The 23,069-nt window shown below is 37.0% G+C and overlaps 1 protein-coding gene across 3 annotated transcripts; it reads left to right on the top strand.

Annotated features, from left to right (window-relative positions):
• The first annotated feature begins 655 nt into the window (after positions 1-655).
• Positions 656-20,152, top strand: si:dkey-251i10.3 (uncharacterized protein LOC553498 homolog). Of its 3 annotated transcripts, none has more exons than XM_048189716.1 (15): positions 656-981; positions 1,217-1,301; positions 2,716-2,786; positions 4,574-4,635; positions 4,718-4,866; positions 5,465-5,620; positions 9,821-9,940; positions 11,351-11,445; positions 11,527-11,650; positions 11,737-11,814; positions 11,935-12,265; positions 14,598-15,019; positions 16,342-16,526; positions 19,523-19,622; positions 19,824-20,152. In XM_048189716.1, the coding sequence occupies exons 1-15, from the start codon at positions 944-946 to the stop codon at positions 20,085-20,087; spliced, it is 2,280 nt and encodes a 759-aa protein (XP_048045673.1). In that variant the 5' UTR covers positions 656-943; the 3' UTR covers positions 20,088-20,152. The 3 variants fall into 3 exon arrangements, with proteins under 3 accessions (XP_048045673.1, XP_048045672.1, XP_048045671.1); XM_048189715.1 differs by having other exon boundaries at positions 4,571-4,635; positions 14,601-15,019; XM_048189714.1 differs by having other exon boundaries at positions 4,571-4,635.
• Positions 20,153-23,069: the final 2,917 nt, after the last annotated feature.

Genomic DNA, 23,069 nt, shown 5'->3' with positions numbered 1-23,069 from the left:
TTTTGAGTTAATTAGCTGATTAGAGTGTGGCACCAGGTGTCTTCAATATTGAACCTTTTCACAATATTCTAATTTTCTGAGATACTGAATTTGGTATTTTCCTTAGTTGTCAGTTATAATCATCAAAATGAAAAGAAATAAACATTTGAAATATATCAGTCTGTGTGTAATGAATGAATATAATATACAAGTTTCACTTTTTGAATGGAATTAGTGAAATAAATCAACTTTTTGATGATATTCTAATTATATGACCAGCACCTGTACTTGCACTAGCATTTTATATATGACAAATGACAAAAAAAGTAATACACTTAGCAGTTTCTCTTTTTTTCTTTTCTTTTTTTTAGAAAATGAGTGATGGTTTCTCTAGATAAGACCCTTACTCCTCGTCTGGGATCGCTGTAAACTGTAATTTTGACCTTCAACTGTCTGGGCTCCATTGAAGTCCACTATATGGAGAACTTTTCGACTGATGAAAGAAAGACATGAACATCTTGGATGACATGGGGGTGAGTAAATTATCAGGAAAATTTAATTTGAAAGTGAACTAATCCTTTAAAATAATGGGTGTTCAGAAAAGTATGTAAAAGTCCAAATGGAATGACTCATTTAAAAACATTTTCCCTGAAAGATCGAGTTAGAATATTTTGGAAGAGCACTAGAGACCGCTGCACACTCCAGCACGGGAGGTGGCGCTATGCAATTTTTTGTGGGTTCGCAAGCCTCTAGTAAACACAGAAGAATCAGATGTTGGAGGAGACGTGCGTAGTGAATTTGATTCCACCGACTGATATCTTTCAGAATTTCATATGACATGTTGGACTTTCTGAATTAACGGACACATTGACTTGCGAGATCTCTGATCCTCTAAATCAGTTCGGGGATAAGAGAGAAATCAGCCGTTTTGACTCTTCTCCTGGACACGTGGTTAAACTGCAGCATGGCCGCGTCCAGCTCTCTCCAGAAAACAACATTAAGGTTCGCTCGTGTCACTTTTATCTTAAAGTAGCACCTTTTCCAGACATCTAATGAGTATCTTTTCTTACATATTAATACGAACCATTTAATTCTAAACCATGTTTTCTTTCAAATGAAAACTGTGAAGCTAAAACCAGCACCTAAAATATTAGTGTGCGATCGTTCAGGGTCCGTCTTTTCGTTATTGTGAGCAACAACTCTTTACTCTAGCATTTCTTGTTGTATTCCTCCACAGTGAAAGTGTGAAGGTCACTTTGTCTGCTGATGAAGAGGAGCTTCCCGGTGAAGATGAACCAGCCATCAGTGCCAGTGAAGATGAGGTACTCAAAATCATCGCTTCATGCTCTTATGACTAGTGTACTAAAGATATGTACCTGTTTGTTTATTTGTTTTCTCTTTTATTTATGCATTTTTTTCCTGCCACAAACAGGTTGTGTGTTAATTAAATACAGTAGTAGTTGATAGTGCCTGATGTTTTTCTGTTTATCTAGGACTGGGTTTTTTTAAAGGGATAGTTCACCCAAAAATGAAAATTTGATGTTTATCTGCTTACCCCCAGGGCATCCAAGATGTAGGTGATTTTGTTTCTTCAGTAGAACACAAATTATGATTTTTAACTGCAACCGTTGCCGTCTATCAGTCTTCTAATGCGTGTGAATGGGAACTTCGTCTATAAGAGTCAAAAAAACATGCACAGACAAATTCTAATGAAACCCTACGGCTCGTGACGATACATTGATGTCCTAAGACACGAAACGATCAGTTTGTGTGAGAAACCGAACAGTATTTATATCATTTTTACCTCTAAAACACCATTATGTCCAACTGCGTTCAGCAGTCGGTTAGTGAGGTCTGGGGGTAAGCAGATAAACATCAAATTTTAATTTTTGGGTGAACTATCACTTTAAACTCTTCGTGAAGACAGGAATGGTTTTAAAGGAGCCAATTTATTAAAATTATTATTTTAAAATGTTCCTTGAGGTTCACTTATAATGTTTTTGCATTTAAAAAAGCTAATATATATGTGGAAAAATTATTATTTTCAATCTTTATTCTGACTCTGTAAGGGTCTGTTTTTAAAGGATAAGTCCACTTTCAAATAAAAATGTCCTGATAATTTACTCACCCCCATGTCATCCAAGATGGTCATGTCTTTCTTTCTTCAGTTGAAAAGATATTATGGTTTTTGATGAAAACATTCCAGGATTATTCTCCTTATAATGGACTTCAGTGGACTCCAAACGGTTGAAGGTCAAAATTGCAGTTTCAGTGCAGCTTCAAAGGGCTTTAAACGATACCAGACGAGGAATAAGGGTCTTATCTAGAGACACAATCTGTTATTTTCGAAAAAAATATATAACTGTATATGCTTTATAAACACACATTATTGCCTTGAGCGTGCTTCCGCTTTCCGCATTCTTCAAAGCGCTTACGCTGTATGTCCTACGCCTTCACTATTGTACTTACGGAACGAACGCAGCGGCAGTTCCATTTTTTTCCATAATTTGAATGCAGTACTAATATTGACCTCAAGAGAATAATGGATCCTTTTAGGTCTAATCTTTCTCCAATTTAAATGGGTTTTAAATTCCAAAAGTTATTTCTCCTGGAACTGTCATGTATTTTGCAGGTAGTTTCATCATACTGTTACAGATACAAGACTGTTGCACTCCACTGTACCTGTGGCAAATTAAGCCAAAACGTTTAATTTTCTTGTCATTTTTTGAATTACAGGAGGGCAGTGATGATGAGAGAAAACACAACAAGCTACTGGAAGCCATCAGTTCGATGGGTGGAAGAAAGAGGTTTGCGACATTTAAGATTTGTGTTTATAGTACCACTTGAAATGAAAATGCTTCACTGACCAAAAATAAAATTCTGGACAGACAGGCCCAAAATCTGAAAATTGGAATGTTTGGAACATGGAATAAGTAAACTAATTCTAATTATTAGGGATGTGCCCAAAGCCTAATTCCATATTCAGAAAGGCATGAAGAGCTCCTAAAGGGACATGGTTAGGCTTGCTGTGGTAGTCGGTTACAGTACAGTACATCAGTGGTTCCCTGATGCCCGCAAACTGTATACAATATAATTACCCAACTGCACCCCCCAAAACTTGTTTCGGGACCCTTTAAAAATCACATTTCTGCAATTTTCAGCCAATTCTTTAGAAAGTGATATTATGTCAAATAAGAAATATATGTATTGTTTTTTGTGTATGAACAAAAAGTTCTTAATCATTTTATATATCATTTTCCTTTAAATGGAAAGATGAGTTTTAACTAGCTTTAGCATGCAAACTATAGCCAACACAAGCTAACCTTGAATGAAAAAAATGTAACATTTCTCAATGTGGGCGCAATGAAAATTACTATGATGCTTATTCCACATTATGTTTACGTCTTTGTAAACATATCTTATATTTTTCAAGGAAAACATTCTTTTTTCACCATTACTCACTGTGGTACCATTTAAGCCCAGCTTATTTGTTTCAATGAGGAATCCCTCTAATTACAAACTTTAATGAATTTTCTGAGTGAATTTGTTTAATGATAACATTTATTTGTGCACTTTTACCTGACTAACCTTACTTACTGCTTTCATTTACAACTATATTTAGATAGGCCTACAAATTACACACATTAATTCAGTTCAAAGATGGAGCCTGTTGTGTCCTAAAGTTCCTCATGTATAACCGGACGTAACTCTGAAGCCAAGCTGAGTTAAGGCTCCATACTCCAGGCATGGAGGGCCCACTATAAGACCCCCGCAAGCCCAGAGTATGGAGCCCCATCTTGGCTTGGCTTCCGGGATACACCCGGTCAAACTTCCAGCTACAACTCCAGAGTCAAGCCGACTTATGGCTCCAGACCACCGGCCACTAACACCTACCCATCCCACCCAGGGCTCTAATCAAACATTAGTAAAAAGATTTTTTTTAAATACTTTCCCCTCACTGAATAAATATGTAAGTTTTACTTCAATACATTTTTATATTTTGTAAATCTTAATCTTGATGTGGGTTTATTTGGAACACATGCAAATGGTGTCAAAGTACCAATTAAGCCCATGTCAGACTTCTAACTTTATTCATAAAATATCTTTTATAATTTTATATTCTAAAATGTACATCAACTAATTAATACATTTTCAAGTGAGAGAGAAATCTTGCATTTTAACAAATCATTTTTCAATATCTATTAATAAACTTAGATTTTGATGAGCTTAATGGGTACACTTGCCCTATATATTATAATAAACATCCATTATATATCCAGTTAAATTTGGTGCTGCAAACATCAATGACAGCTTTAAGTTATTATGCTGGCAAGTGCCCATGATATAAGCAGGATAATCCATGGCTAAGTGTGCATTAATGTTTTGTTTTTTTCCACCTCCACATTGTGCATTGAAATTGTGTAATGCTCTTTTTTGGGGCAAAAAATTTCAGTTGCCAAAGTGTTGTTGCCCTTTAGCAGCTGAGTTTGACACCCCTGAAATAAATCTATTCCCTGCTGTCAGAATTTTTTTTAACTGCTTATTTAGTTAGTATGTTGTTCATTAACAGTTTGATTTTTGTTTATCCAAGGAGAAAGCAGAATGAGCGCTCTGAAGCAAGTCTGCAGGTCTCCGAGTTCTTTGTCAATGCAGAGGGTAAAAGCAGATTGCATCCTAATTTAATTTCAACTTGATCGAGATCAAGAACTTGTCTTAGATTTATTTATTCTATTTAAAGGTACTGGAGAGAAAGTCGTGCTTTCTGACCTCCTGGGAACTGTGGAGAAGACCCCAGGAACCTCCAATAAAACCAAGAAACAGCTGAGGAAACTAGAAAACAGTAACGACACTTTGGATCTACCTCTCAACAAACGGGAAACGGAGAAGGTCATGAAATGCTGCATTTTCAGTTCATTCACTCACTCTATGATTAACCCAGAGGCTTGTCACTTGTCCAAAAACACTTTCTTCTTTAATCAAAATAGCTTCCAGTGTTTTCAAATTATTAGCAATCACCATGGATGCAATTTCAATAATGTACTCTATATAATCATCAAATTCATGTCAAAAGCAAGTAGCAATCAGAGGTGCGTTTCCCAACAGCATTGTTAGTTAAGTATGATCACAAGTTCTGATTAACTTCATTTTGCTTTAGGGAAACAAACCCTAGAATGGGATCAGTGACAATTTATTTCAATAATCAATCACTGGGAGCAAGTCATTTTCTCTTGGTGCTCAAGGCTCTTTTTCTAGTCAGTTTTATTCTGATGACACCCTTTGAAGAGGGCTTTAATAAAGTCAGGCCACTTTCAGTTTGATTTTTTTTTTTTTTTTTTTTTTACTAAAAACAGATCTTACACATTTTACTAGTTGTTTCATTTTACTGAATATCCTTGAATGGCTATAGCCATATAAGCTTGCATGACATTAAAAAACTGGTTTTGTTTTTGTTTGCTGAATTTTTTTTTTTTCTCTATGTCCACAGATTCAGAGAGCCATAGCATTTGAGAAGACCGCTCAAGAGGTGGCTCTCTGGAAGACCATTGTAATGAATAACCAGAGGGCTGAACAAATGGTGTTTCCTCTGAACCAGGAGCCCTTAGGACCTAAACGGGTGGAGCAGATTGTGGCTGGATGGAAGGTGGGGATATTTATTTATTTATTTATTGGAACAGCTCATGGTTCATTTTGTGTCATTAGCCAGGTTTCCTTTACAGATTTGTGCAAAACTTTTGCGAAATGGCACCGTTTCCATTAACTGATGTTATGCGACTAAAACTCTTATGATAAGTCATTTTCCAAAAGATACTTCTCTCTGAGAGCTTATTTTGGAGCGTAATATTTGCCACGGCTTCTGGAAGCCCTTCTCCCTCATATATGCTTTCCTGGGTGCTTCTCACTACTCCAGTGGATTGTTACGTCCCCCCGGCGTCTAGGGGATATGGAGACGTAACACGAGAAGAATTAACTATTAAAATGCTGTTAAAAGGAATGTATTTATTTATTAAGGAGATGTGATGTGTGTAATAAAGGAACAGGCAGAGAGGAAAACTGAATTTGTAGTTGCTTTTAGTAAGAAAAATAATTCAATATAACCAAACACCCAATAATACAATAAGCAGTGAACCAAACATACATCCAAAACAAATAAATACCTATTTACAAATTATATACAAACGTAAAGAATAAACTATAACAAAGCGAGGGACAAGAGCGGTGTTAAAGAAAAGAAATCAATAAAACATGAACAAGTTAACTAAACCCCAACAAATACTAAGCTAATCAAAAGAAAGCAAGGAAAATAACATCTTCAGTGTAGGACACCGCTATCTACACTATCTAACAAACATAAGATTCAACAAAAGAAAACCCACAATAAACGAATCAAAATAACAACTAAGCAAGGGCAAAACAAGAGCAACATACAAGAGCAAACGCAGGCAAGCAAACAAAAGAAAAGCAAGCGCTTCTCCTGCGCTCGTGTCATATCCGGGTCTTTATACGCGCCCACTAGTGTCCGATTGGTTCTCGGGATGTCGCGTAGATACGATGACTGGCAGAGACGTCATCCATTCAATCACAGGACCTGTAAATCAAGAGTGAAAGAAAGGGAGAAAACGCTACGGGACGTGGATGCTTCCTCGTTTCTTGCTTTGGAAACGAAACAAAATGCAGACGAGCAACAATGCCATTTTCGGCAAGCGTATAAGAATGATGCGTTTTAAAGAATAAAATGATTGACTGCAGGGGGAATTTAACAAAATCTAGTGCCATCTCCAGTGTATTTTTTACAAATTTAAACTATTTAATGCAGCTATGGTTTACAACAATATAAATGATTCAGCAAATGATTGCATCGTTTATAAATGAAACGGAGTATAATGTCCACTGTTCTTTGTAAAACAGCTTTAACTTTGAATTGAGTGTGCAAACATTTAGGTAAGTTCATTATAATTTAAAAAAAAGTCTAAAATATGCCTTTGTTTAGGTTAAGTAACATAGTTCATAATTGCCACCACTAGGCATGGGCCGGTATGAGATTTTGACGGTATGACGGTATGGTTAAATCCTGTCTTTCCTCTCTGCTCCCCCTTATAACTGCTATCATTCACTCCTCACTTTCTACTGGAATTGTTCCTTCTTTGTTCAAAACTGCAGTAATCACTCCTATTCTTAAAAAACCTGGCTTAGACCCTAACAATTACAATAACTTACGCCCCATTTCCAATCTTCCCTTTATTTCAAAAATTCTTGAAAAAACTGTTGCAGAACAACTCCATGCCCATCTATCCCAGAACTATCTTTATGAACAATTCCATTCTGGCTTTCGCTCTTGCCACAGCACTGAAACTGCTCTTATTAAAATAACTAATGATCTTCTCATCGCAGCCGACTCTGGTTTACTCTCTATTCTTATACTCCTTGATCTTAGTGCTGCCTTTGACACTATCTCTCACTCCATTCTTCTCAACAGACTTTCTTCCATTGGAATCACTCACACCCCTCTTCATTGGTTCCGTTCATATCTCTCAGGCCATTATTCAATTAAAATCCTTTCAATCACAGTCCTCCCTGGTTTGTACTGGTGTTCCTCAGGGATCTGTATTGGGTCCTCTTCTTTTCATCATTTATCTTCTCCCCATTGGCAATATCTTTCGAAAATTTAATATTCACTTTCATTGCTTTGCAGATGACACCCAGTTGTATCTATCTAGTAAACCTATTTCAGAAATAATATCTTGGTTTACATCTAACTACTTACAAGTAAACAGTGGCAAAACTGAAGTTCTTTTCATCGGCACAAAAAACACATTATCCAAAGTTGACAGTTTTTCTTTATCAATTGGCAGCTCTGTAGTTCACCCCTCACCTCAGGTCAAAAGTTTAGGGGTCATACTGGACGGTTCCTTATCTTTCCAATCTCACATTAATAATGTAACCCGCTCTGCATATTTTCATCTACGCAACATTAACCGTCTTCGTCCTTCGCTCACTGTTCAATCCACCTCGATTCTTGTACACAGCCTCGTCACCTCCCGTATTGATTACTGTAATTCTCTTCTTTTTGGTCTCCCTCGTAAATCTATCTATAAGCTCCAACTGGTCCAGAACTCTGCTGCCCGCATTATCAGTAAAATCCCCACTTTTCACCACATTACTCCTGTTCTTCGACAACTTCACTGGCTCCCGGTCAAATTTCGAATTAATTTCAAAATTCTCCTTTATGTCTTCAAGGCCATCCATTGCCTTGCCCCACCGTATTTATCTGGTTTGCTTGACATTGCCACTCCTTCCCGTTCACTTCGATCTTCTTCTTCCATTCACCTCACTGTGCCCACTGCTCGTCTCAGCACTATGGGGAGCAGAGCCTTCAGTCGCTCTGCTCCCCTACTCTGGAATGCACTTCCACCTGACATTCGTAATACTGATTCTCTTCCTTTGTTTAAATCCAGACTCAAAACTCATCTGTTCATACTGGCTTACTCTTAGTGATTGCACTCATCGTCCAATTGTTTAATGTTTATGTAATGTTTATGTGTGTTGTTTATTTGTTATGTAAAGTGACCTTGAGTGTTCAGAAAGACGCTTCTAAATAAAATGTATTATTATTATTATTATGATAACCTTAAGCGAAAATATCACGGTATTACTATTACAGCTTAAATGTGTTATTTTATAATATCTAGGTAAAAAACAACTTTTTTCCTTTGAACACAATATATTTATTTCTAAGCAAAATAGAATATTTGGAAACATGTATTTTAAGTTAAGTACTTAAAATAAATAATCTTCTTAATTAAATTAAAATATAAAATAAAATAAATTCAGTCATTTAAGTGAGCCTAGACCTGCAGCTCAACAATAATTAGAACAGAAATTGAATTATTTTCTGTTAAAAAAAAAAGTTAAGCATGTGATCAGCTAAAGAAGTTATTAATAGTTATAATAAAACTATTAAATTATTATTAGTTATTATATGATATAATCATTTGTTATTTTTATATTACAGAACATCAGTAAGATTTCAATACTAATATTTGTGGATGTCTTTATTTCTTGCTTTCAAACGTTAAATCCTTGAGCTTTTATTTTGACGGAAAACCACAGGGAGATCCAGGAAGATGACAACAGATCTATAAACTGCACCCTCAGTACAGATGTTTGGTGCACGTTGTGTTCCTAAATGCAAATGATAAGCGACTCAAACACACAGCACTTGCAGAGCAGCTTTTTCTGTGAATCGAAGCTGAGAGCTGTTTTACTCTATGCAGCGCATCAGACTATATTTCTATAATTAGATCACATCCGTTGCGATTTGATGATCGCACTAAGGCACATCACATTCTCACATCCATACAATGTCAAAATGAATAAAAAGTTACCGGGCAACTGGCGAATAAGCGTTTTAGTGCTGATTTTTACTCGCATTTGGCGCTTTGAACCCTGGCGATCGTGCTAAACGTGCCGCAAATGGTGCCGCGAGCTCACGCAGCTCTGTCAGAACAGAAGCAATCCGTGAATGAAATAAAGCCAAAGGTATTAGAAAACGTAATATTTTGAAACCGGTAACCGGCCCATGCCTAGCCACCACTCATGTTACATCAAATGCACTCATGTTTTCTTATCTTTTTGTCTAATTCATTACGCTTATTTGATTTAAGCATAATGAATTAGACTATTCTGTATAAAGTTTCAGTGTTACAGAGAATTACTGTTATCTTGAAGTGCAGATGTTTCTTCAATGTAATTGTTTCTTTGTACTCTGAACGGGTGTAACTAAAACATGTTTGTTAGAAGCGCTTGCTTTTATTTGATAATAACTTTGTATTCTCTTTGACAGGCTGAAACTCCTCTTGAACAAGAGATTTTCAAACTCCTGCACAACAACAGCCAGCCAGTCATTGACCCCATTTTGACCCCTATCGAGGAGGCATCACTTAAAGCCATGAGCTTGGAGGAGGTATGACAATGCCATGTTGACGTCACGAGTTGCAATTGATACTACTGCTGCTAGTAACGCTTTCAACAAGTGCTCAGGGTGCATAAACACAATGGAATGGATCTGCATGTGTGCTTTTTACCAGACAGTCCCAACAGAATGTGTACGATAACATGGAAAAAATAATCCACAGCTTCCATACAGAGATTAAGAATAAGCAGCAACAAACACTGATCACACGGAAACACTGGAATTGAGACTGAATCTAAGGGTGCTTTCACACTTGTTTCGATTGCCTGGACCGAACCCGAGTTCGATTGCTCCCCCCTCCCCCTGCGCCCACTGGACTGTGTTCACACTTTATTATTTGGGTCCGACCCGCGGTTCGTTTGCGTCATCAAACCAGCAACTGTTTACTCCGTTGCTTAGTAACGATGGCACAGGAGAAGGCGGCAAAATGCGTAACGTTGCTCTCCTCACTTTTATATTTTTGTTCTTGAACCGTTGGTTTTGTTCATAACGGCTCTTGCGTCTATCTGCCGCGAATGTAGAATGCTGAAGGCGAGCAGAAATGAGAAAAGCTACGCTACAGCTCTCTGTTTGCAGCACGTCAGTCACGCTCGTCGGGAAAGTGAGTGAAACACACACACAAACACACATTTTTATCAAATTATACGGCATTAATAGCGGTTCACTTCCCCAATTTGGTACGTTTGCATTCATATCAGAAGCGAACCGTACCGGAGTTCACTTGAACCGCACCCCAGACCGCTCTTTTTAAGTGGACTCGGGTACGGTTCACGGGTGCGCTCCAGAGTTCAGAAGACCGTGTTCACATCATCCAAACGTACCGAACTCTGACGTCAATCGAACCCGGGTGCGCACCAAAAGTGCTAATGTGAAAGCACCCTAAGAATGTCTATTAAAATATCAGTTTAACGGAGAATAACATAAGGATCGAGAAGCTTTGGTATGGAGGGCTGCATGATATATTGCTAATGTTCATATCGCAATATGCACATTGCATTCACAAGGGATTGTGATAACTCTATTTTAATACTTCAGAATGCTACGTTTATGGTGATGTAGATGGTTTTAAAAATAATTTTAGTTACTGTGTTTAAATATGTTCAAATGTAATATGGATTTGCTAAGTTTTGCTATAATGACAGCATGTACTTGAGCTAGCATGGACTCTATTGATAGGTGTCCATTTCTATAACTTCCTTTTGGATGTTGCAGTTATTATAAATCTGGTTAGGTGGAATCCACATTTTAGGGCAGGATGATGTAGTTTCTTGCACATGTCAAAATTTAACTGTATATGCACTTATTTTTGGTGACCGAGCAGCACATGAACTATTCTATCTTTGTTATTAGTCCTACTTATCATCAATATTTCACTTTGTAACAATTTGTTTTGCCTGGCAGGCTAAGATTCGTCGTGCTGAGCTTCAAAAAGCAAGAGCGCTCCAGTCATACTATGAGGCAAAAGCCAAAAGAGAAAAGAAAATCAAGAGTAAAAAGTGAGTTCTACAACTGAATGTTTCTGATGACTTTTTGTTTGTCTTTCATTTAGTTTAACTACAAAATCTATCTTTTTTCAGGTATAGCAGGGTCAAGAAGAAGAAAAAACGCAAGGAGTTTCTGAAGCAGTTTGAAGAAATGGTTAAGACAAATCCTCAAGCTGCTTTGGAAGAGCTACAAAAGATAGAAATGTCCAGGATGAAGGTGTGTGGTGAAGCATGGAAAGCGATTATGAATAAGTGAGAGTTATTTGGGCTGAAATATATTTTCCTTTAATGTTTTCACTACAGGAAAGGATGTCTCTCAAACATCAGAACAAAAGCAAGTGGGCCAAAGCCAAGGCTATCATGGCAAGATATGATCAGTCGGTGAGTTTATTTTTTTTATACCAGAATGAGAACCAGAATATGTCATGATTTCCATCGCTTGATATCAGTTTCATTACCGTAACTCAATAGTGACATTTGGGTATCTCTCATACTCATCAGGCACGTAAAGCAATGCAGGAGCAGTTGCAGATAAATAAGGATCTTACACAGAAGATTGTGGTGCATTCTGATGATGAACATGAAAGCAAGGGCGAAGAATTGGAGACCGTTCCCGATTTTGTGAACGATCCTGAGCCAGTCATTGACTCGGTCAATCCCTGGATGAAAGGCCAACTTACACGTGAAGAGCCTGAGGTCAGCTGCGTCACGCCTGAGGATGCTCAAACAGCTGAAGAGGAAAACAAGGAAGAGGAACTTCTTGGAGAATTTGAGCGGAAGAGGAGGCTGAGGCAAGCTGATGAAGAGGCCTTGACTCCTACGGAAGAAAAGAGTAGGCTTAAAGAAAATAGTTTTCACAAAAATTACAGTTCTGTCATTTAGAGCTGCACGATTAATCGTAAAAAGATCGCAATCTAGATTCAAACGCCCATGCAATCTTATTCCTAAATGACAATTATTTGGCTATGTCTGTTGAACCTTTGACAAAATCACACGCTGCAGTTGAACCTAAAAAAAAAAGAGCAGTTGTCATGTATGAAAATGTATGTCTTTTCAAGCTCACGGTATCGTTATTTCTGTTACAAATATTCATATCGCAGAACAACTGGGATAAAAGTTTATAGTTCGGATATAAACACTGATGTCTATGGAAGCATTTAAAAATGGCATAGTGAATCACCTTTTGAAAGTAACATGATGCTTCATATAATGATTGTGTCATTACATTATTACGCCAGTAGATGGCGACAAAAGGCATTTGTCATTGAATCATTCAAGAGATTTGTTCAAAAAACCGCTGATTTATTCAGTAATGAAAAAAGTCAAGTATTTATGAGTGAGTCATTGAATCATTCACTCAAAACGATTTTTGAATAATTCAGATTCATTAAACATTTCAAATAGACTGCAGCAATTAACATTTAATTAACTCTGACAAATGTTATTTTGTTGTCTGTTCAGAATCGTGGGAGAATCTCTGTTTGAAACAAAAAAAAATGTCATTTTCAATTTATCCAGAATCGTGCAGCTCCGCTGTCGTTGTTTACTCACCCTCATGCTATTCTCCAACCATATCATTTACTTTCTTCCATGGAACCCGAAAGGTAATTATTTCCGTGCGCTTGTTAGGTAAGGAATTTTGTTTGCAAGTCTAAGCCTCTACTCCTTTTATCTAGAATACTGTTTCAACATGAGCACTGCTTATTCATGTCAAATATTTAAGCTAAGTTCACAGTCTACACTACAGCCTCTGGGCTCATGGTGTCCTGAACACCAATATTTGAATGATTCAAAAAAGATGAATCACTGTCTGGCCATATGAGATTTTTGTATGGAGATAAAGGTTAAGATCTAGTATTACAGCACGCTGTGAATGTATAATAGCACCATTTGTTGTTTGCTTTTGGCATATGATAAGGCCTAGAAATGGTGACGTCAGATTTAACATGCAGATAATGTCCAAACGATTCTAAACGTTAAAAGTAGACTGATAGACTTTTACATAAAGCTATTGGCATGTCTTCAAAGACGTGTATAGTGTAAAGTCATTTGGACCACTTGACAGCTGTTAGTCGCAGTCTATTTTGTTGTATAGAAAAGAGCAGATTTAAAGATTCTGCACATCATCCACTTTTGTGTTCCACAGAAAGAAGTTGTACAGGTTTTCATTGAAATGTGTTAATGCCGAATATTCAGCATGAAAATTCTGTCCTATTTTCGCATGTGACCAATAAGTAAAAAATGGCAGATAGGCTGAATGAAAATGCTAATTCACTTTCTGACAGTAGGGGACACTTGTCGAAAAGTAGAAATAAAAACAGATACTCCAGGACACAAAATGCACAAACTTTCCTTTTCTAAAAACTGATTTGTTGAAAGGAAGTCAAACAGCATTTAAATGTTTTCAAATTGGCATCAGTTTTTTTTATTCACTATGGTGTTTATCAAACACCAATTTCTTTTTGTCCATGCACTGAAAGTCCACACAACCAGAATTTTCAAGCTTCAAAAAGTTAGACGTCGTAAAATTGGTCCATAGGAATCTCTTCTTTTGAAGAGACAATTTCTTTGTGTGATGAACGGTTTTAGTTTAGGCTTTTATTCGGATGTAAACATGCATCAAAACTCTCAATAAAGCATATTAAATAACAAACTGAACAGACCAAGAACAGAACAAACTGCATTGGCACTCAGACATCAAGCAAGTACGGTTGAGCTGCTGATTACTATATTTGATGTGCTTTATATAAGTGTATTGATCAATGTTTATATGTGTAAATTAAATGTGTTCGTCATGTAAAATGATCGTGTCTCTTTAGAAGACGGATTAAACTGCTCACTGTCTGTTTATGAATGTTTTGAAATTTTGTTTGCAAGGACTTTCAATGGATGGACAGTAATCTCATGTTTCTTTAAAACTATATTCATTTGTGTTTCGAAGAAGAATGAAATGTTTATTGGTTTGGAATGACATGAGGGTGAGTAAATGATGGCAGTTTTCATTTTGGAGTTAATTAACGCTTTAATCCATTGCCTTTTCATTGAAAAATACTTTGTTCCTTTAACTTCTTAGCAGCTTACTGCTTACTTTTGTAACATTTCAGGTGATTCACTGGACTGGCAGTGTATGTGGTGATTCTCATCCAAACTTTGTATTCTTTTAGCAGAACACGCAAGTGAGGTGGTTGGCGAAGATGTGGTGGAGATTGCTGACAATGAGGAGAATGATGATAAAGAAGAAGAAGAAGAGGAGGAGGAAGAGGAGGAGGAGGAAGAGGAGGTTGATGTTTCTGAGTTTAACACCCTTTTCAAGCTTATGAGGCGTGAGAAGACACAGGAAGCGCCTGAAGTTGGAGAGGAACTTTTGGAAGGACCGAATCGAATCAGGAATATGGAAGATATGGAGGTTTTGGATGAGGTTTTGGAGCCCCAACCCATTGTGGCTCCATCTTTGCCACAAACGGCTGTTGTAGAGGCAACTTCAGAGCCAACTAATAAAAAGAGCAAGGAAATCGACCTCAACGAAGTACTCACCAAAGAAGCCAATGTCATCAAAGTTCCCTTTTTACCAACAGTGGTTGAAGAAGTGAGTTGAATGGTTTCACTTGGGGGGGGGGGGTTGAAAAAAGTGTGTAACCAATAGATTTTATTGAGGGTAGACAACAAATTTTATTTTACCAACATGAAAACAAGACTGTCAGATGTATAGTGTGTTCTCATGGACAAAAAACCTCAAACATGGGTTGTGAAAAATAGACTTATAATATTGTGTACGTCCCATTGAATCGTCAACCCTGACCGAGGCCCTGTTTACACCTGGAATTAAGATGCGTTTTGCTCCGTTTACACCTATTGTTTTAATCTGTCTCTTTTGTCCACTTTCACACACTTGTGTCCTGATTTCTTCGAGGGGAGGGTAAATGTATGGGCTTTTTCAGGTCTTTCGATCTAATGGACAAAATAAGCTCATGCAATTTACATTTGAACACGAAAGGAAACAATGGAAAAATATATGGAGATATTATATATAGCAGCATGTTTACGCTTCAGGTCAGTAGGCGGAGAGTAGGCAGTCTTTTGTGGCTGTTTGAACACATTCGACCACATGAGAGTCTACACTATGAAAGCAATCCGGTCAAATGCCTTTTCGACTACCTCTGGAAGTGGTTGAAAGTGGACAAGCTCAAAATGATTTAGACCTGTTTATATATATATATATATATATATATATATATATATATATATATATATATATATATATATATATATATATATATATATATATTTTTTTTTTTTTTTTTTTTTTTTTTTATTGTAAAAGTAAGTGTAAAAATACACTTACTTGTAGGTTTAAAATTGTACATAAGGCACATTTAATGCCCAACATCAAATATTTTAGCAAAATGTATATTTTAGAATTATTGCGCTTCTGTTGCGGTCCGTCTGTTTAGCGCTCATGCGCGCAGCAGCGCTCGTTCACTGTGAAGTTTAGCAGCAAAATGGAAATATTTGCATAAACTTGTGAAAAGTAAGTTATGCACTGAGGAAAACACCATGTCTCAAATGCATAAAATAGCACAAAATGTATGCTGTTTCCTATGGTGGATCGATTTGATCCATGATCGACCTCTAGGGCTGCTTAAAAAAAAAAGCGTGCACGCGAAATTACCGGGACTATGTGAACTTCAGTTACCTTTTATGAAACCGTTTTAGCCCCAACTCATTTGTTAGGTTAATTCAAGTCAGGTTTTGGAGTTTAATCCTCGGTTTTCTTAGCATCTTTTATGAAACAGCCCTCGGGTGGAAACGGAGCCTAAGGTCTGTCTCAGTTAACTTGGACATTTAGTTTTTGAGTTGTTACAAGAAACATTTTTTCCCGTGTTTACAATGGTTTCGTTTTCTTGTTAGGAGCATGATGAACAGATTTCTATCATCAAGGAGGCTTTTGCTGGGGATGATGTCATTTCTGATTTCATAAAAGACAAAAGGAAACAGGAAGCTGCAGGGAAGCCCAAAGAGGTGGACCTGACCCTGCCCGGCTGGGGAGAGTGGGGAGGTGTTGGTCTCAAACCTTCCCGCTGGAAACGTTCTAGGTAAGAATGCTAAATTATTTTTATATTTAAATTTCAAAACGCTTGTCTTTCTGCCATCATCTTTTTGATTGTCACAATGTTTTCAGTATAGGATTATATATTTTTACAATTGGTTTAGAGCGGTATCTTGAGATCTGACTGGATAGCATTGCACATGCCGTCCAGGCCAGTAGTTGAAGTTAAAGTGGTAACCCATACTTTGAATTTTGTCCTGCATTTAAGTTAGCTCGAATCTCATAACCTTTCCCGCAGCAACAGTTCCACTGTTTTTAGATGCATTTTGTCCATGGAAACACGTTATTCCGTGCTGTAATTTGCCGTTACTGGTGGAAGTTTTCCATGCACGTGGGCAGACGCGATTAAACGATAATGACATTCGTTGTCGAATGCCTGGAATCAAAGTCTTTAAGTGCAAGATGTGCAGTGTCAATCTGTCATATGCACAAAATTAATATGAGAACAATTTTTAAATGGATTTTTGTGAGTTCCGTTTACAATAGTTGCCTATTTTAGCGTGTTTGTTTTGGGATGAGCACTTTTGACTATCACACAACACAACTTTCAAATGCACTTGTGCATTTCCGTCATTTTTCGTAGATATAATTTAATTTATAATAATACCTTTTATGTTGTGTATATGTCTGATGAATCTCATTGGAAGCATTAATTAATCCTCTATCAAAGCAGCTTTTCACTCTCACAACTCAAATGTCAATGCACAAAATTGACACTAAAATTTAAACAGGCCCAGGGTTATTTATGTCACACAGAGGCTAAGAAACTTTGTCCAATCAAATGATTATGAGAATGGATTAATCAGACTTCCTTGATATTGCAATGCAGACCACAAAATTTATTTGTCAAATTTGAAATTCACATGTGAAGAACTATGAAGAACATCTTGATCGCTTAAAGTGCAGTCACGCTACCAGCGACTTTGACGCCAGTTGTTGGCGGTGAGGTCGCTAGTGGGCGTTCCCACTACTGGTTGCCCAGTAACGTTTGTGAATGACAGTCATGGATGTTACTCCATGTTGTAGAAAACAAATCAGTTTTCTTACTGCTACAATTTTGGAAGGGAAAAATTATAAATGGAATCAGTACATAAAATGACTAATATTAAAGATGAACGAGAAAAAGCGAGTGCTTTTTGCCATCATGGCTATTTATGTCCAGCAAAAGGGCAAATGCCGGTCTATCTGGGCTCACGAAACCATTCAGGCTCGGAGTCACCACGGCAAGTACCAAAGTATGTACACAAAGACATGTCATAAATTATAGGACAGATGCTGACTGCTAAAATGAGCTTCTCCTTCATCTTGGCTCGATCACATGAGCTCCACTGACTTGACTCCTATTGGTTGTCGCTCCCAAAAGTCACACTTCATTTGCATGAAGTTCAACAGATCCCAACTTTGTCACATCGCTTGACCCAGCCCTTCTGGTCACAAATGGTCACTGTCGCTCGTTTTGCCAGAAATGAATGGGATTGTGTCGCTTTTTCGCTGTGTCTCTGGTAGTGTGAATGCACCTTTAGAAAACCTTGGAATTGCAAATATAAACTAAAAGCTAATGACAATATTTTAAAAAAGGTATGTGCTTTTCACGTCTGAATTGGAAATGTCAACACTTTGCGCTAAATCACAGGATCTTTAATATGCAGAGACATCTATAAGCCATTTGTAGGTTGAATACAATGCAAAACACTGTGTGGCTCTCTGGCTTTCTCAAAAAAATGTTCTGTTTGTCTGAGCATTTAACGTCACTAAATGGCAACACTGACTCACAAACCATTTCATATTAAACTCGAGCTATTGGTTGAGTCAAGGGGAGTGTTTGAAAACACTCATTGTTTTTGCAGTTCTGTCTGGTGATGCAAGTGGTCCACAAATTACGCACTTAACCTTTAACCGTATAGCCAACATGAAATCCAAATTGACCCCTTCACATGTTCCTGGTCTTTGTCCATACATCAGTGCACATTATTCCTGAGGAAAAAATGTTTTTGTAATCTGTTATTAAAATGTAATAACTTGCACCCCTAATAAAACAAATGTACTTTTTCAACTGACATCACCTTGGCCACACCGATGGAGAAAATAATGCTGATGTAACATTGTTTTCAATGTAACCAATTGGCTGTTTATTGTGTGCTGCTGTTTTAATGTGGTAATGCAGCTTTTCTAAAATATTACCAATAGTTAAAAGTCATTTAATACTGTTAATGTAAAAAGGGTTACAACAATAATAACAACAACATAATGAGACTTTGAAACAAGTGCTACAATTAAAGAAGACGCATTATGACCTTTTACAAAGTCTTGGTTTTGTTGTGGTTGATTTAGAATAGTTTTTCATGCTTGAATGTTCAAAAAACACATTATTTTTCACAGTTGACATTGTGCAGCACCTCTTTTCCCAGTCTGTCAGTATTTCTCTGTTTAGTTCCTGTCTCTATGAAAAAAGCGTAATGTGCTCTGATTGGTTGGCTGGATCAGTGTTTTGTGATTGGTAAAGCACTTAAAGCGTTTTTGTGAAATGTCACACCTCTTACCATAACTGCAAGTTTTATCACACTACTAACCCTAACCCTAACTCAACCAGGCCCTGCCCCCTTATTTTGCGTATGCCTTGGGCGGGAATTATTTAAATGAGGAGCATTGTGACATGTTCGTTCCCGGAAGAATGCTCAAGACTACAGTGGAGGCAGAGTTCATAACTCTTTGGAGTGACTTTGTGCTTGTAACTTTGCAGATCTTTTTCATGTTCAAACAGCAACATTACATACTAAAGAAAGTTGAAAATGCAAAAAAGCATAGGTAAAGATATATTATGTCATTGAGATCAGACCGTTTCCTTCCTTTGCAGAAGTAAAATGGGTTTCAAGTTTGAATGGTTTTAAGTTGACAAACTTTTTTAGAAAGCAGTCTAATCTTACCTATATGTGCTCAGATCAAAGCTTCATCATGGTCCTAACGGTTCATTTGTCTCTGTAGATTTACAGTGAAAATGGCCCCACCGCCTCCAAGACAAGACCAGAAACTGCCTGATGTCATCATATCAGAGAAGAGAGACGCATCAATTGGTAGACATCAGGTATGAAATTGATATGAATTTGAGTACGAGTCTCATTTTCGTGAATGCATTGAATTTCTGAATTTTCTGAATTAAGAAGTTAAAGGAGCTGGAATTCAATTCATCATCTTGAGTGTGGCCAGTTCAGTTCATGTCATCTCATAAATTAAATGGAAGCTCAATCCTGCATTTCTCTAATTATTATTGCATCTTTTTTCTCAGGTTAGTTACGTTCCGTTCCCATTTACAAACACGGATCAGTTTGAATCTTGCATCCGTACTCCTATTGGGCATACGTGGAACACACACAGCGCTGTGCAGAAGATGACAAAACCTAACGTTGTCACTACAATGGGTGCGATCATTGAGCCTATTGTCAAAGAGGACTTCATAAAGGAAAAGACCACAGAGAAAACGGGCACAAAACACTCATCGGAAAGAAAACGAAGATCACGGAAGAGGAAAAACAAACTGGAAAATGAATGACTTCAGTCATTTTATTTGTGAGGAAAATGATTCAAGAAGATGTCTCTAATAAATCACCAAACAAACTTTTTGTAATTTTTCTTTTCCACATAAGTCAGCGATATAATCATAGAAATATTGTAGAATGAGGTGTCATGTTTCCACATTAAAATAAAGGTTTAAAATACAAATGTTGCCCTATTCAAATAAATATTTTTTAATAAAAATGATGCCATAGTCAAAATAAAATGTTGCCATAAAGGTTTTAAAATGGGCTAAGCGTCACTAATTAAACTAGTATATACACTTAATTGTCCACCTCTTGGATGTCTGCATCTCAACAGAATGCAGAATTCAAGCGACAAATTATGTTTTATAAACAAAGTCTGGGAGAAACACATTCGAACAGTTTTTCCAATCAGCTCGAGAGGAGGAATATACACACAGACGAGAGCCGACTCGCCTATAGTTACTTCGACAGTTTTCTGCATCCCTCCGCCACCCCACTTTTCACTCTTGGCTGGGGATACGGAGATAACTTTGGGTTTGGGCTAAATTCCAAGCTCGGAGCCCTCAATCCCCTTGGACAGCACACCAAATACGCTTATATATATATATATATATATATATATATATATATATATATATATATATATATATATATATATATATATATATAATTTTTTTTTTTTTTTTTACTCTATATTCAATCATTTGTAAGTGTGAACTCATGAAAACCATTGCCACAGGTAATCAGACAATATTTATTTATTTGTTAAAGTTTTTTTTTTTTGCATCTCATCATAGATTCAAATTTATAAATAAAAATGTATTGCATTTATGAAGAAAAAGTTCAGCAACTAAGGCTCTATCGCCTGCTTCAATGGTGTACACTGTCTTTAGGTGGATTAGGACTGTTTGTGATTTGGTCTTAGTGACTTAGGAGTCCTCTTGACTACTCCTAACGTTTCACAGATTTAGGAGCTACTTTTAGCGCTAAAATGCTTTGTGAAATACTCTTACAAAAATTTAGGATTCCTAAAATTAGGACTGACACGCCCATTATTTTTAAGAGTTTCTCCTAAATCGGCAAGTTAGGAGCTACTTTTAGCCTTAAGATGTTTTGTGAATATGGCCCCAGATATGTTGAATAAAGACCCGGAGTCAAAGTTTAAAAAAAAATAATAAATTGAAGAAAATTTTACTGAAGAATAGTTTGCAGTTTCATAAGCAGAAGCCAGCTTCAAGTCTCCCAAGGAGTTCGTAGGCCGCTCTGCGTATATTCACATTTCCATAACAATTATACTCTAACAGAGTCAACTAACTACGTCATTACGTCAGGTTGAATGATTCTGATTTACCAAATTTGGTAATCTTCCACACATGGACAGATAGTCAGAAGCATATCTCCCTTTGTCACGATGCTGACGAGGGGACCCTGGATTAAGGTACTGGATGTCCTATTGGGGTCATGACATGGTGTCTGCTGGTCTGTGCCAGTTGTCCAGTACAAAGGACCTGCACATACACAGATAAACATTTCGCAACTTCTTCAAGGTTAAAGTTGATCTGAGCAGGAAACTTTCCCAAAACATACTGATAACATGTTAATTTCTCTCAGTGAGAGGTACAGATAATATTCTGTACTTCAATATTCCAGAATCCACCCCATCACAACTATCATGATTATGGGTTAAAAATAAAAAAAATAAAAAGACATGTTATCAAATTCTGCTTATTTTCATTTTAAACATTGCAACATACATCATTCAGTTTAGGGCTTTTGAATTTGACAGATTAAGTGAAACGTATATGTATATGGATAAATAAGATAAATATTTATATAAATTGATATGGATTACATGTATTAAAGGATTAGTTCACTTTAGTTCAGAATGAAAATTGCCCCAAGCTTTAGTCGCCCTCAAGCCAATCTAGGTGTATATGACTTTCTTCTTTCTGATGAACACAATCGGAGTTATATTAATAAATATCCTGATGCATCCGAGCTTTATAATGGCAGTAAATAAAGTCCTTCTGAAGTAAAGGCAGAGCTGATTGGTTCCTGCTGTATCAGTAGCCAATGAGCTTGCTGCACAACCTTCAAATGCTTGGTCAGCATCTGCTGTAGCAGTAGCAGCGCTTTCAGAAACCCTCCCCCTTCCCCAGCTCCACCTGTATAGATCTGCTACGGGAATATATTTTGAAGAATGTTGCTAACATAACAGTTTGACTCACCCGTGGCCGTGTCTCCAAGACGCGTGAACAAACTTACCTGTAAACATACAGTACTGTGAAGAGTTTCACGCACTTGTGTAAAAATGCTGTAAAGTGAGGATGCTTTCAAAAATACTGTCATAAATAGATTTTATTTATCAACTGACTTCTATTAACTAAATCAAGTCAATATTTGGTGTGACCAGCCTTTGCGTTTAAAACAGCTTTTGTCCAGGAACACTTGGGCATCGTTTTTCAGGTGGATTTGAAGGAAGGTTTCTTCAAGCGTCTTGAGACACGGCCAAGGTTCTTCTGGATTTAGTTTGTCTCTGTTTCTTCATGTAATCACAGACAGACTCACTGATGGTGAAATCAGATCTCTGTAGAGCACAGGCTGTTGTCAGACTCCTTGTGTATTCAAAAATCTCACTGCACAGCAAAATCCCCAGAGTTAAATTAACTCTTCTCAGATTACATATGGTCCCTCTCTATACAGTGTTAAAGTAGCACTGAAGCAGAGTTAAAGTTAATGAGATAATTAAGTGATTAATTAAGTTATGATTGAGCATTAGTGATGAACACCTGCTGTTAACAAGCAAAATCACTGAAGAGAAACACAATAACTACTAATTACTTCCAGCCACAGCCTTAGATGAAATCAACTGAAGATAAAAGACATTAAATCTCTCAAGATCTGATTAAACAACTCCACAAACAGCATATTATATCATTAACTTTAACTCTGCTTCAATGTTATTTTAACTCTATGTAGAGAGGGACCATATG

The sequence above is a fragment of the Megalobrama amblycephala genome, linkage group LG4, assembly GCF_018812025.1.
Source record: "Megalobrama amblycephala isolate DHTTF-2021 linkage group LG4, ASM1881202v1, whole genome shotgun sequence".
Lineage (NCBI taxonomy): Eukaryota > Metazoa > Chordata > Actinopteri > Cypriniformes > Xenocyprididae > Megalobrama > Megalobrama amblycephala.
This window is presented reverse-complemented; position numbering and strand designations above follow the sequence as displayed.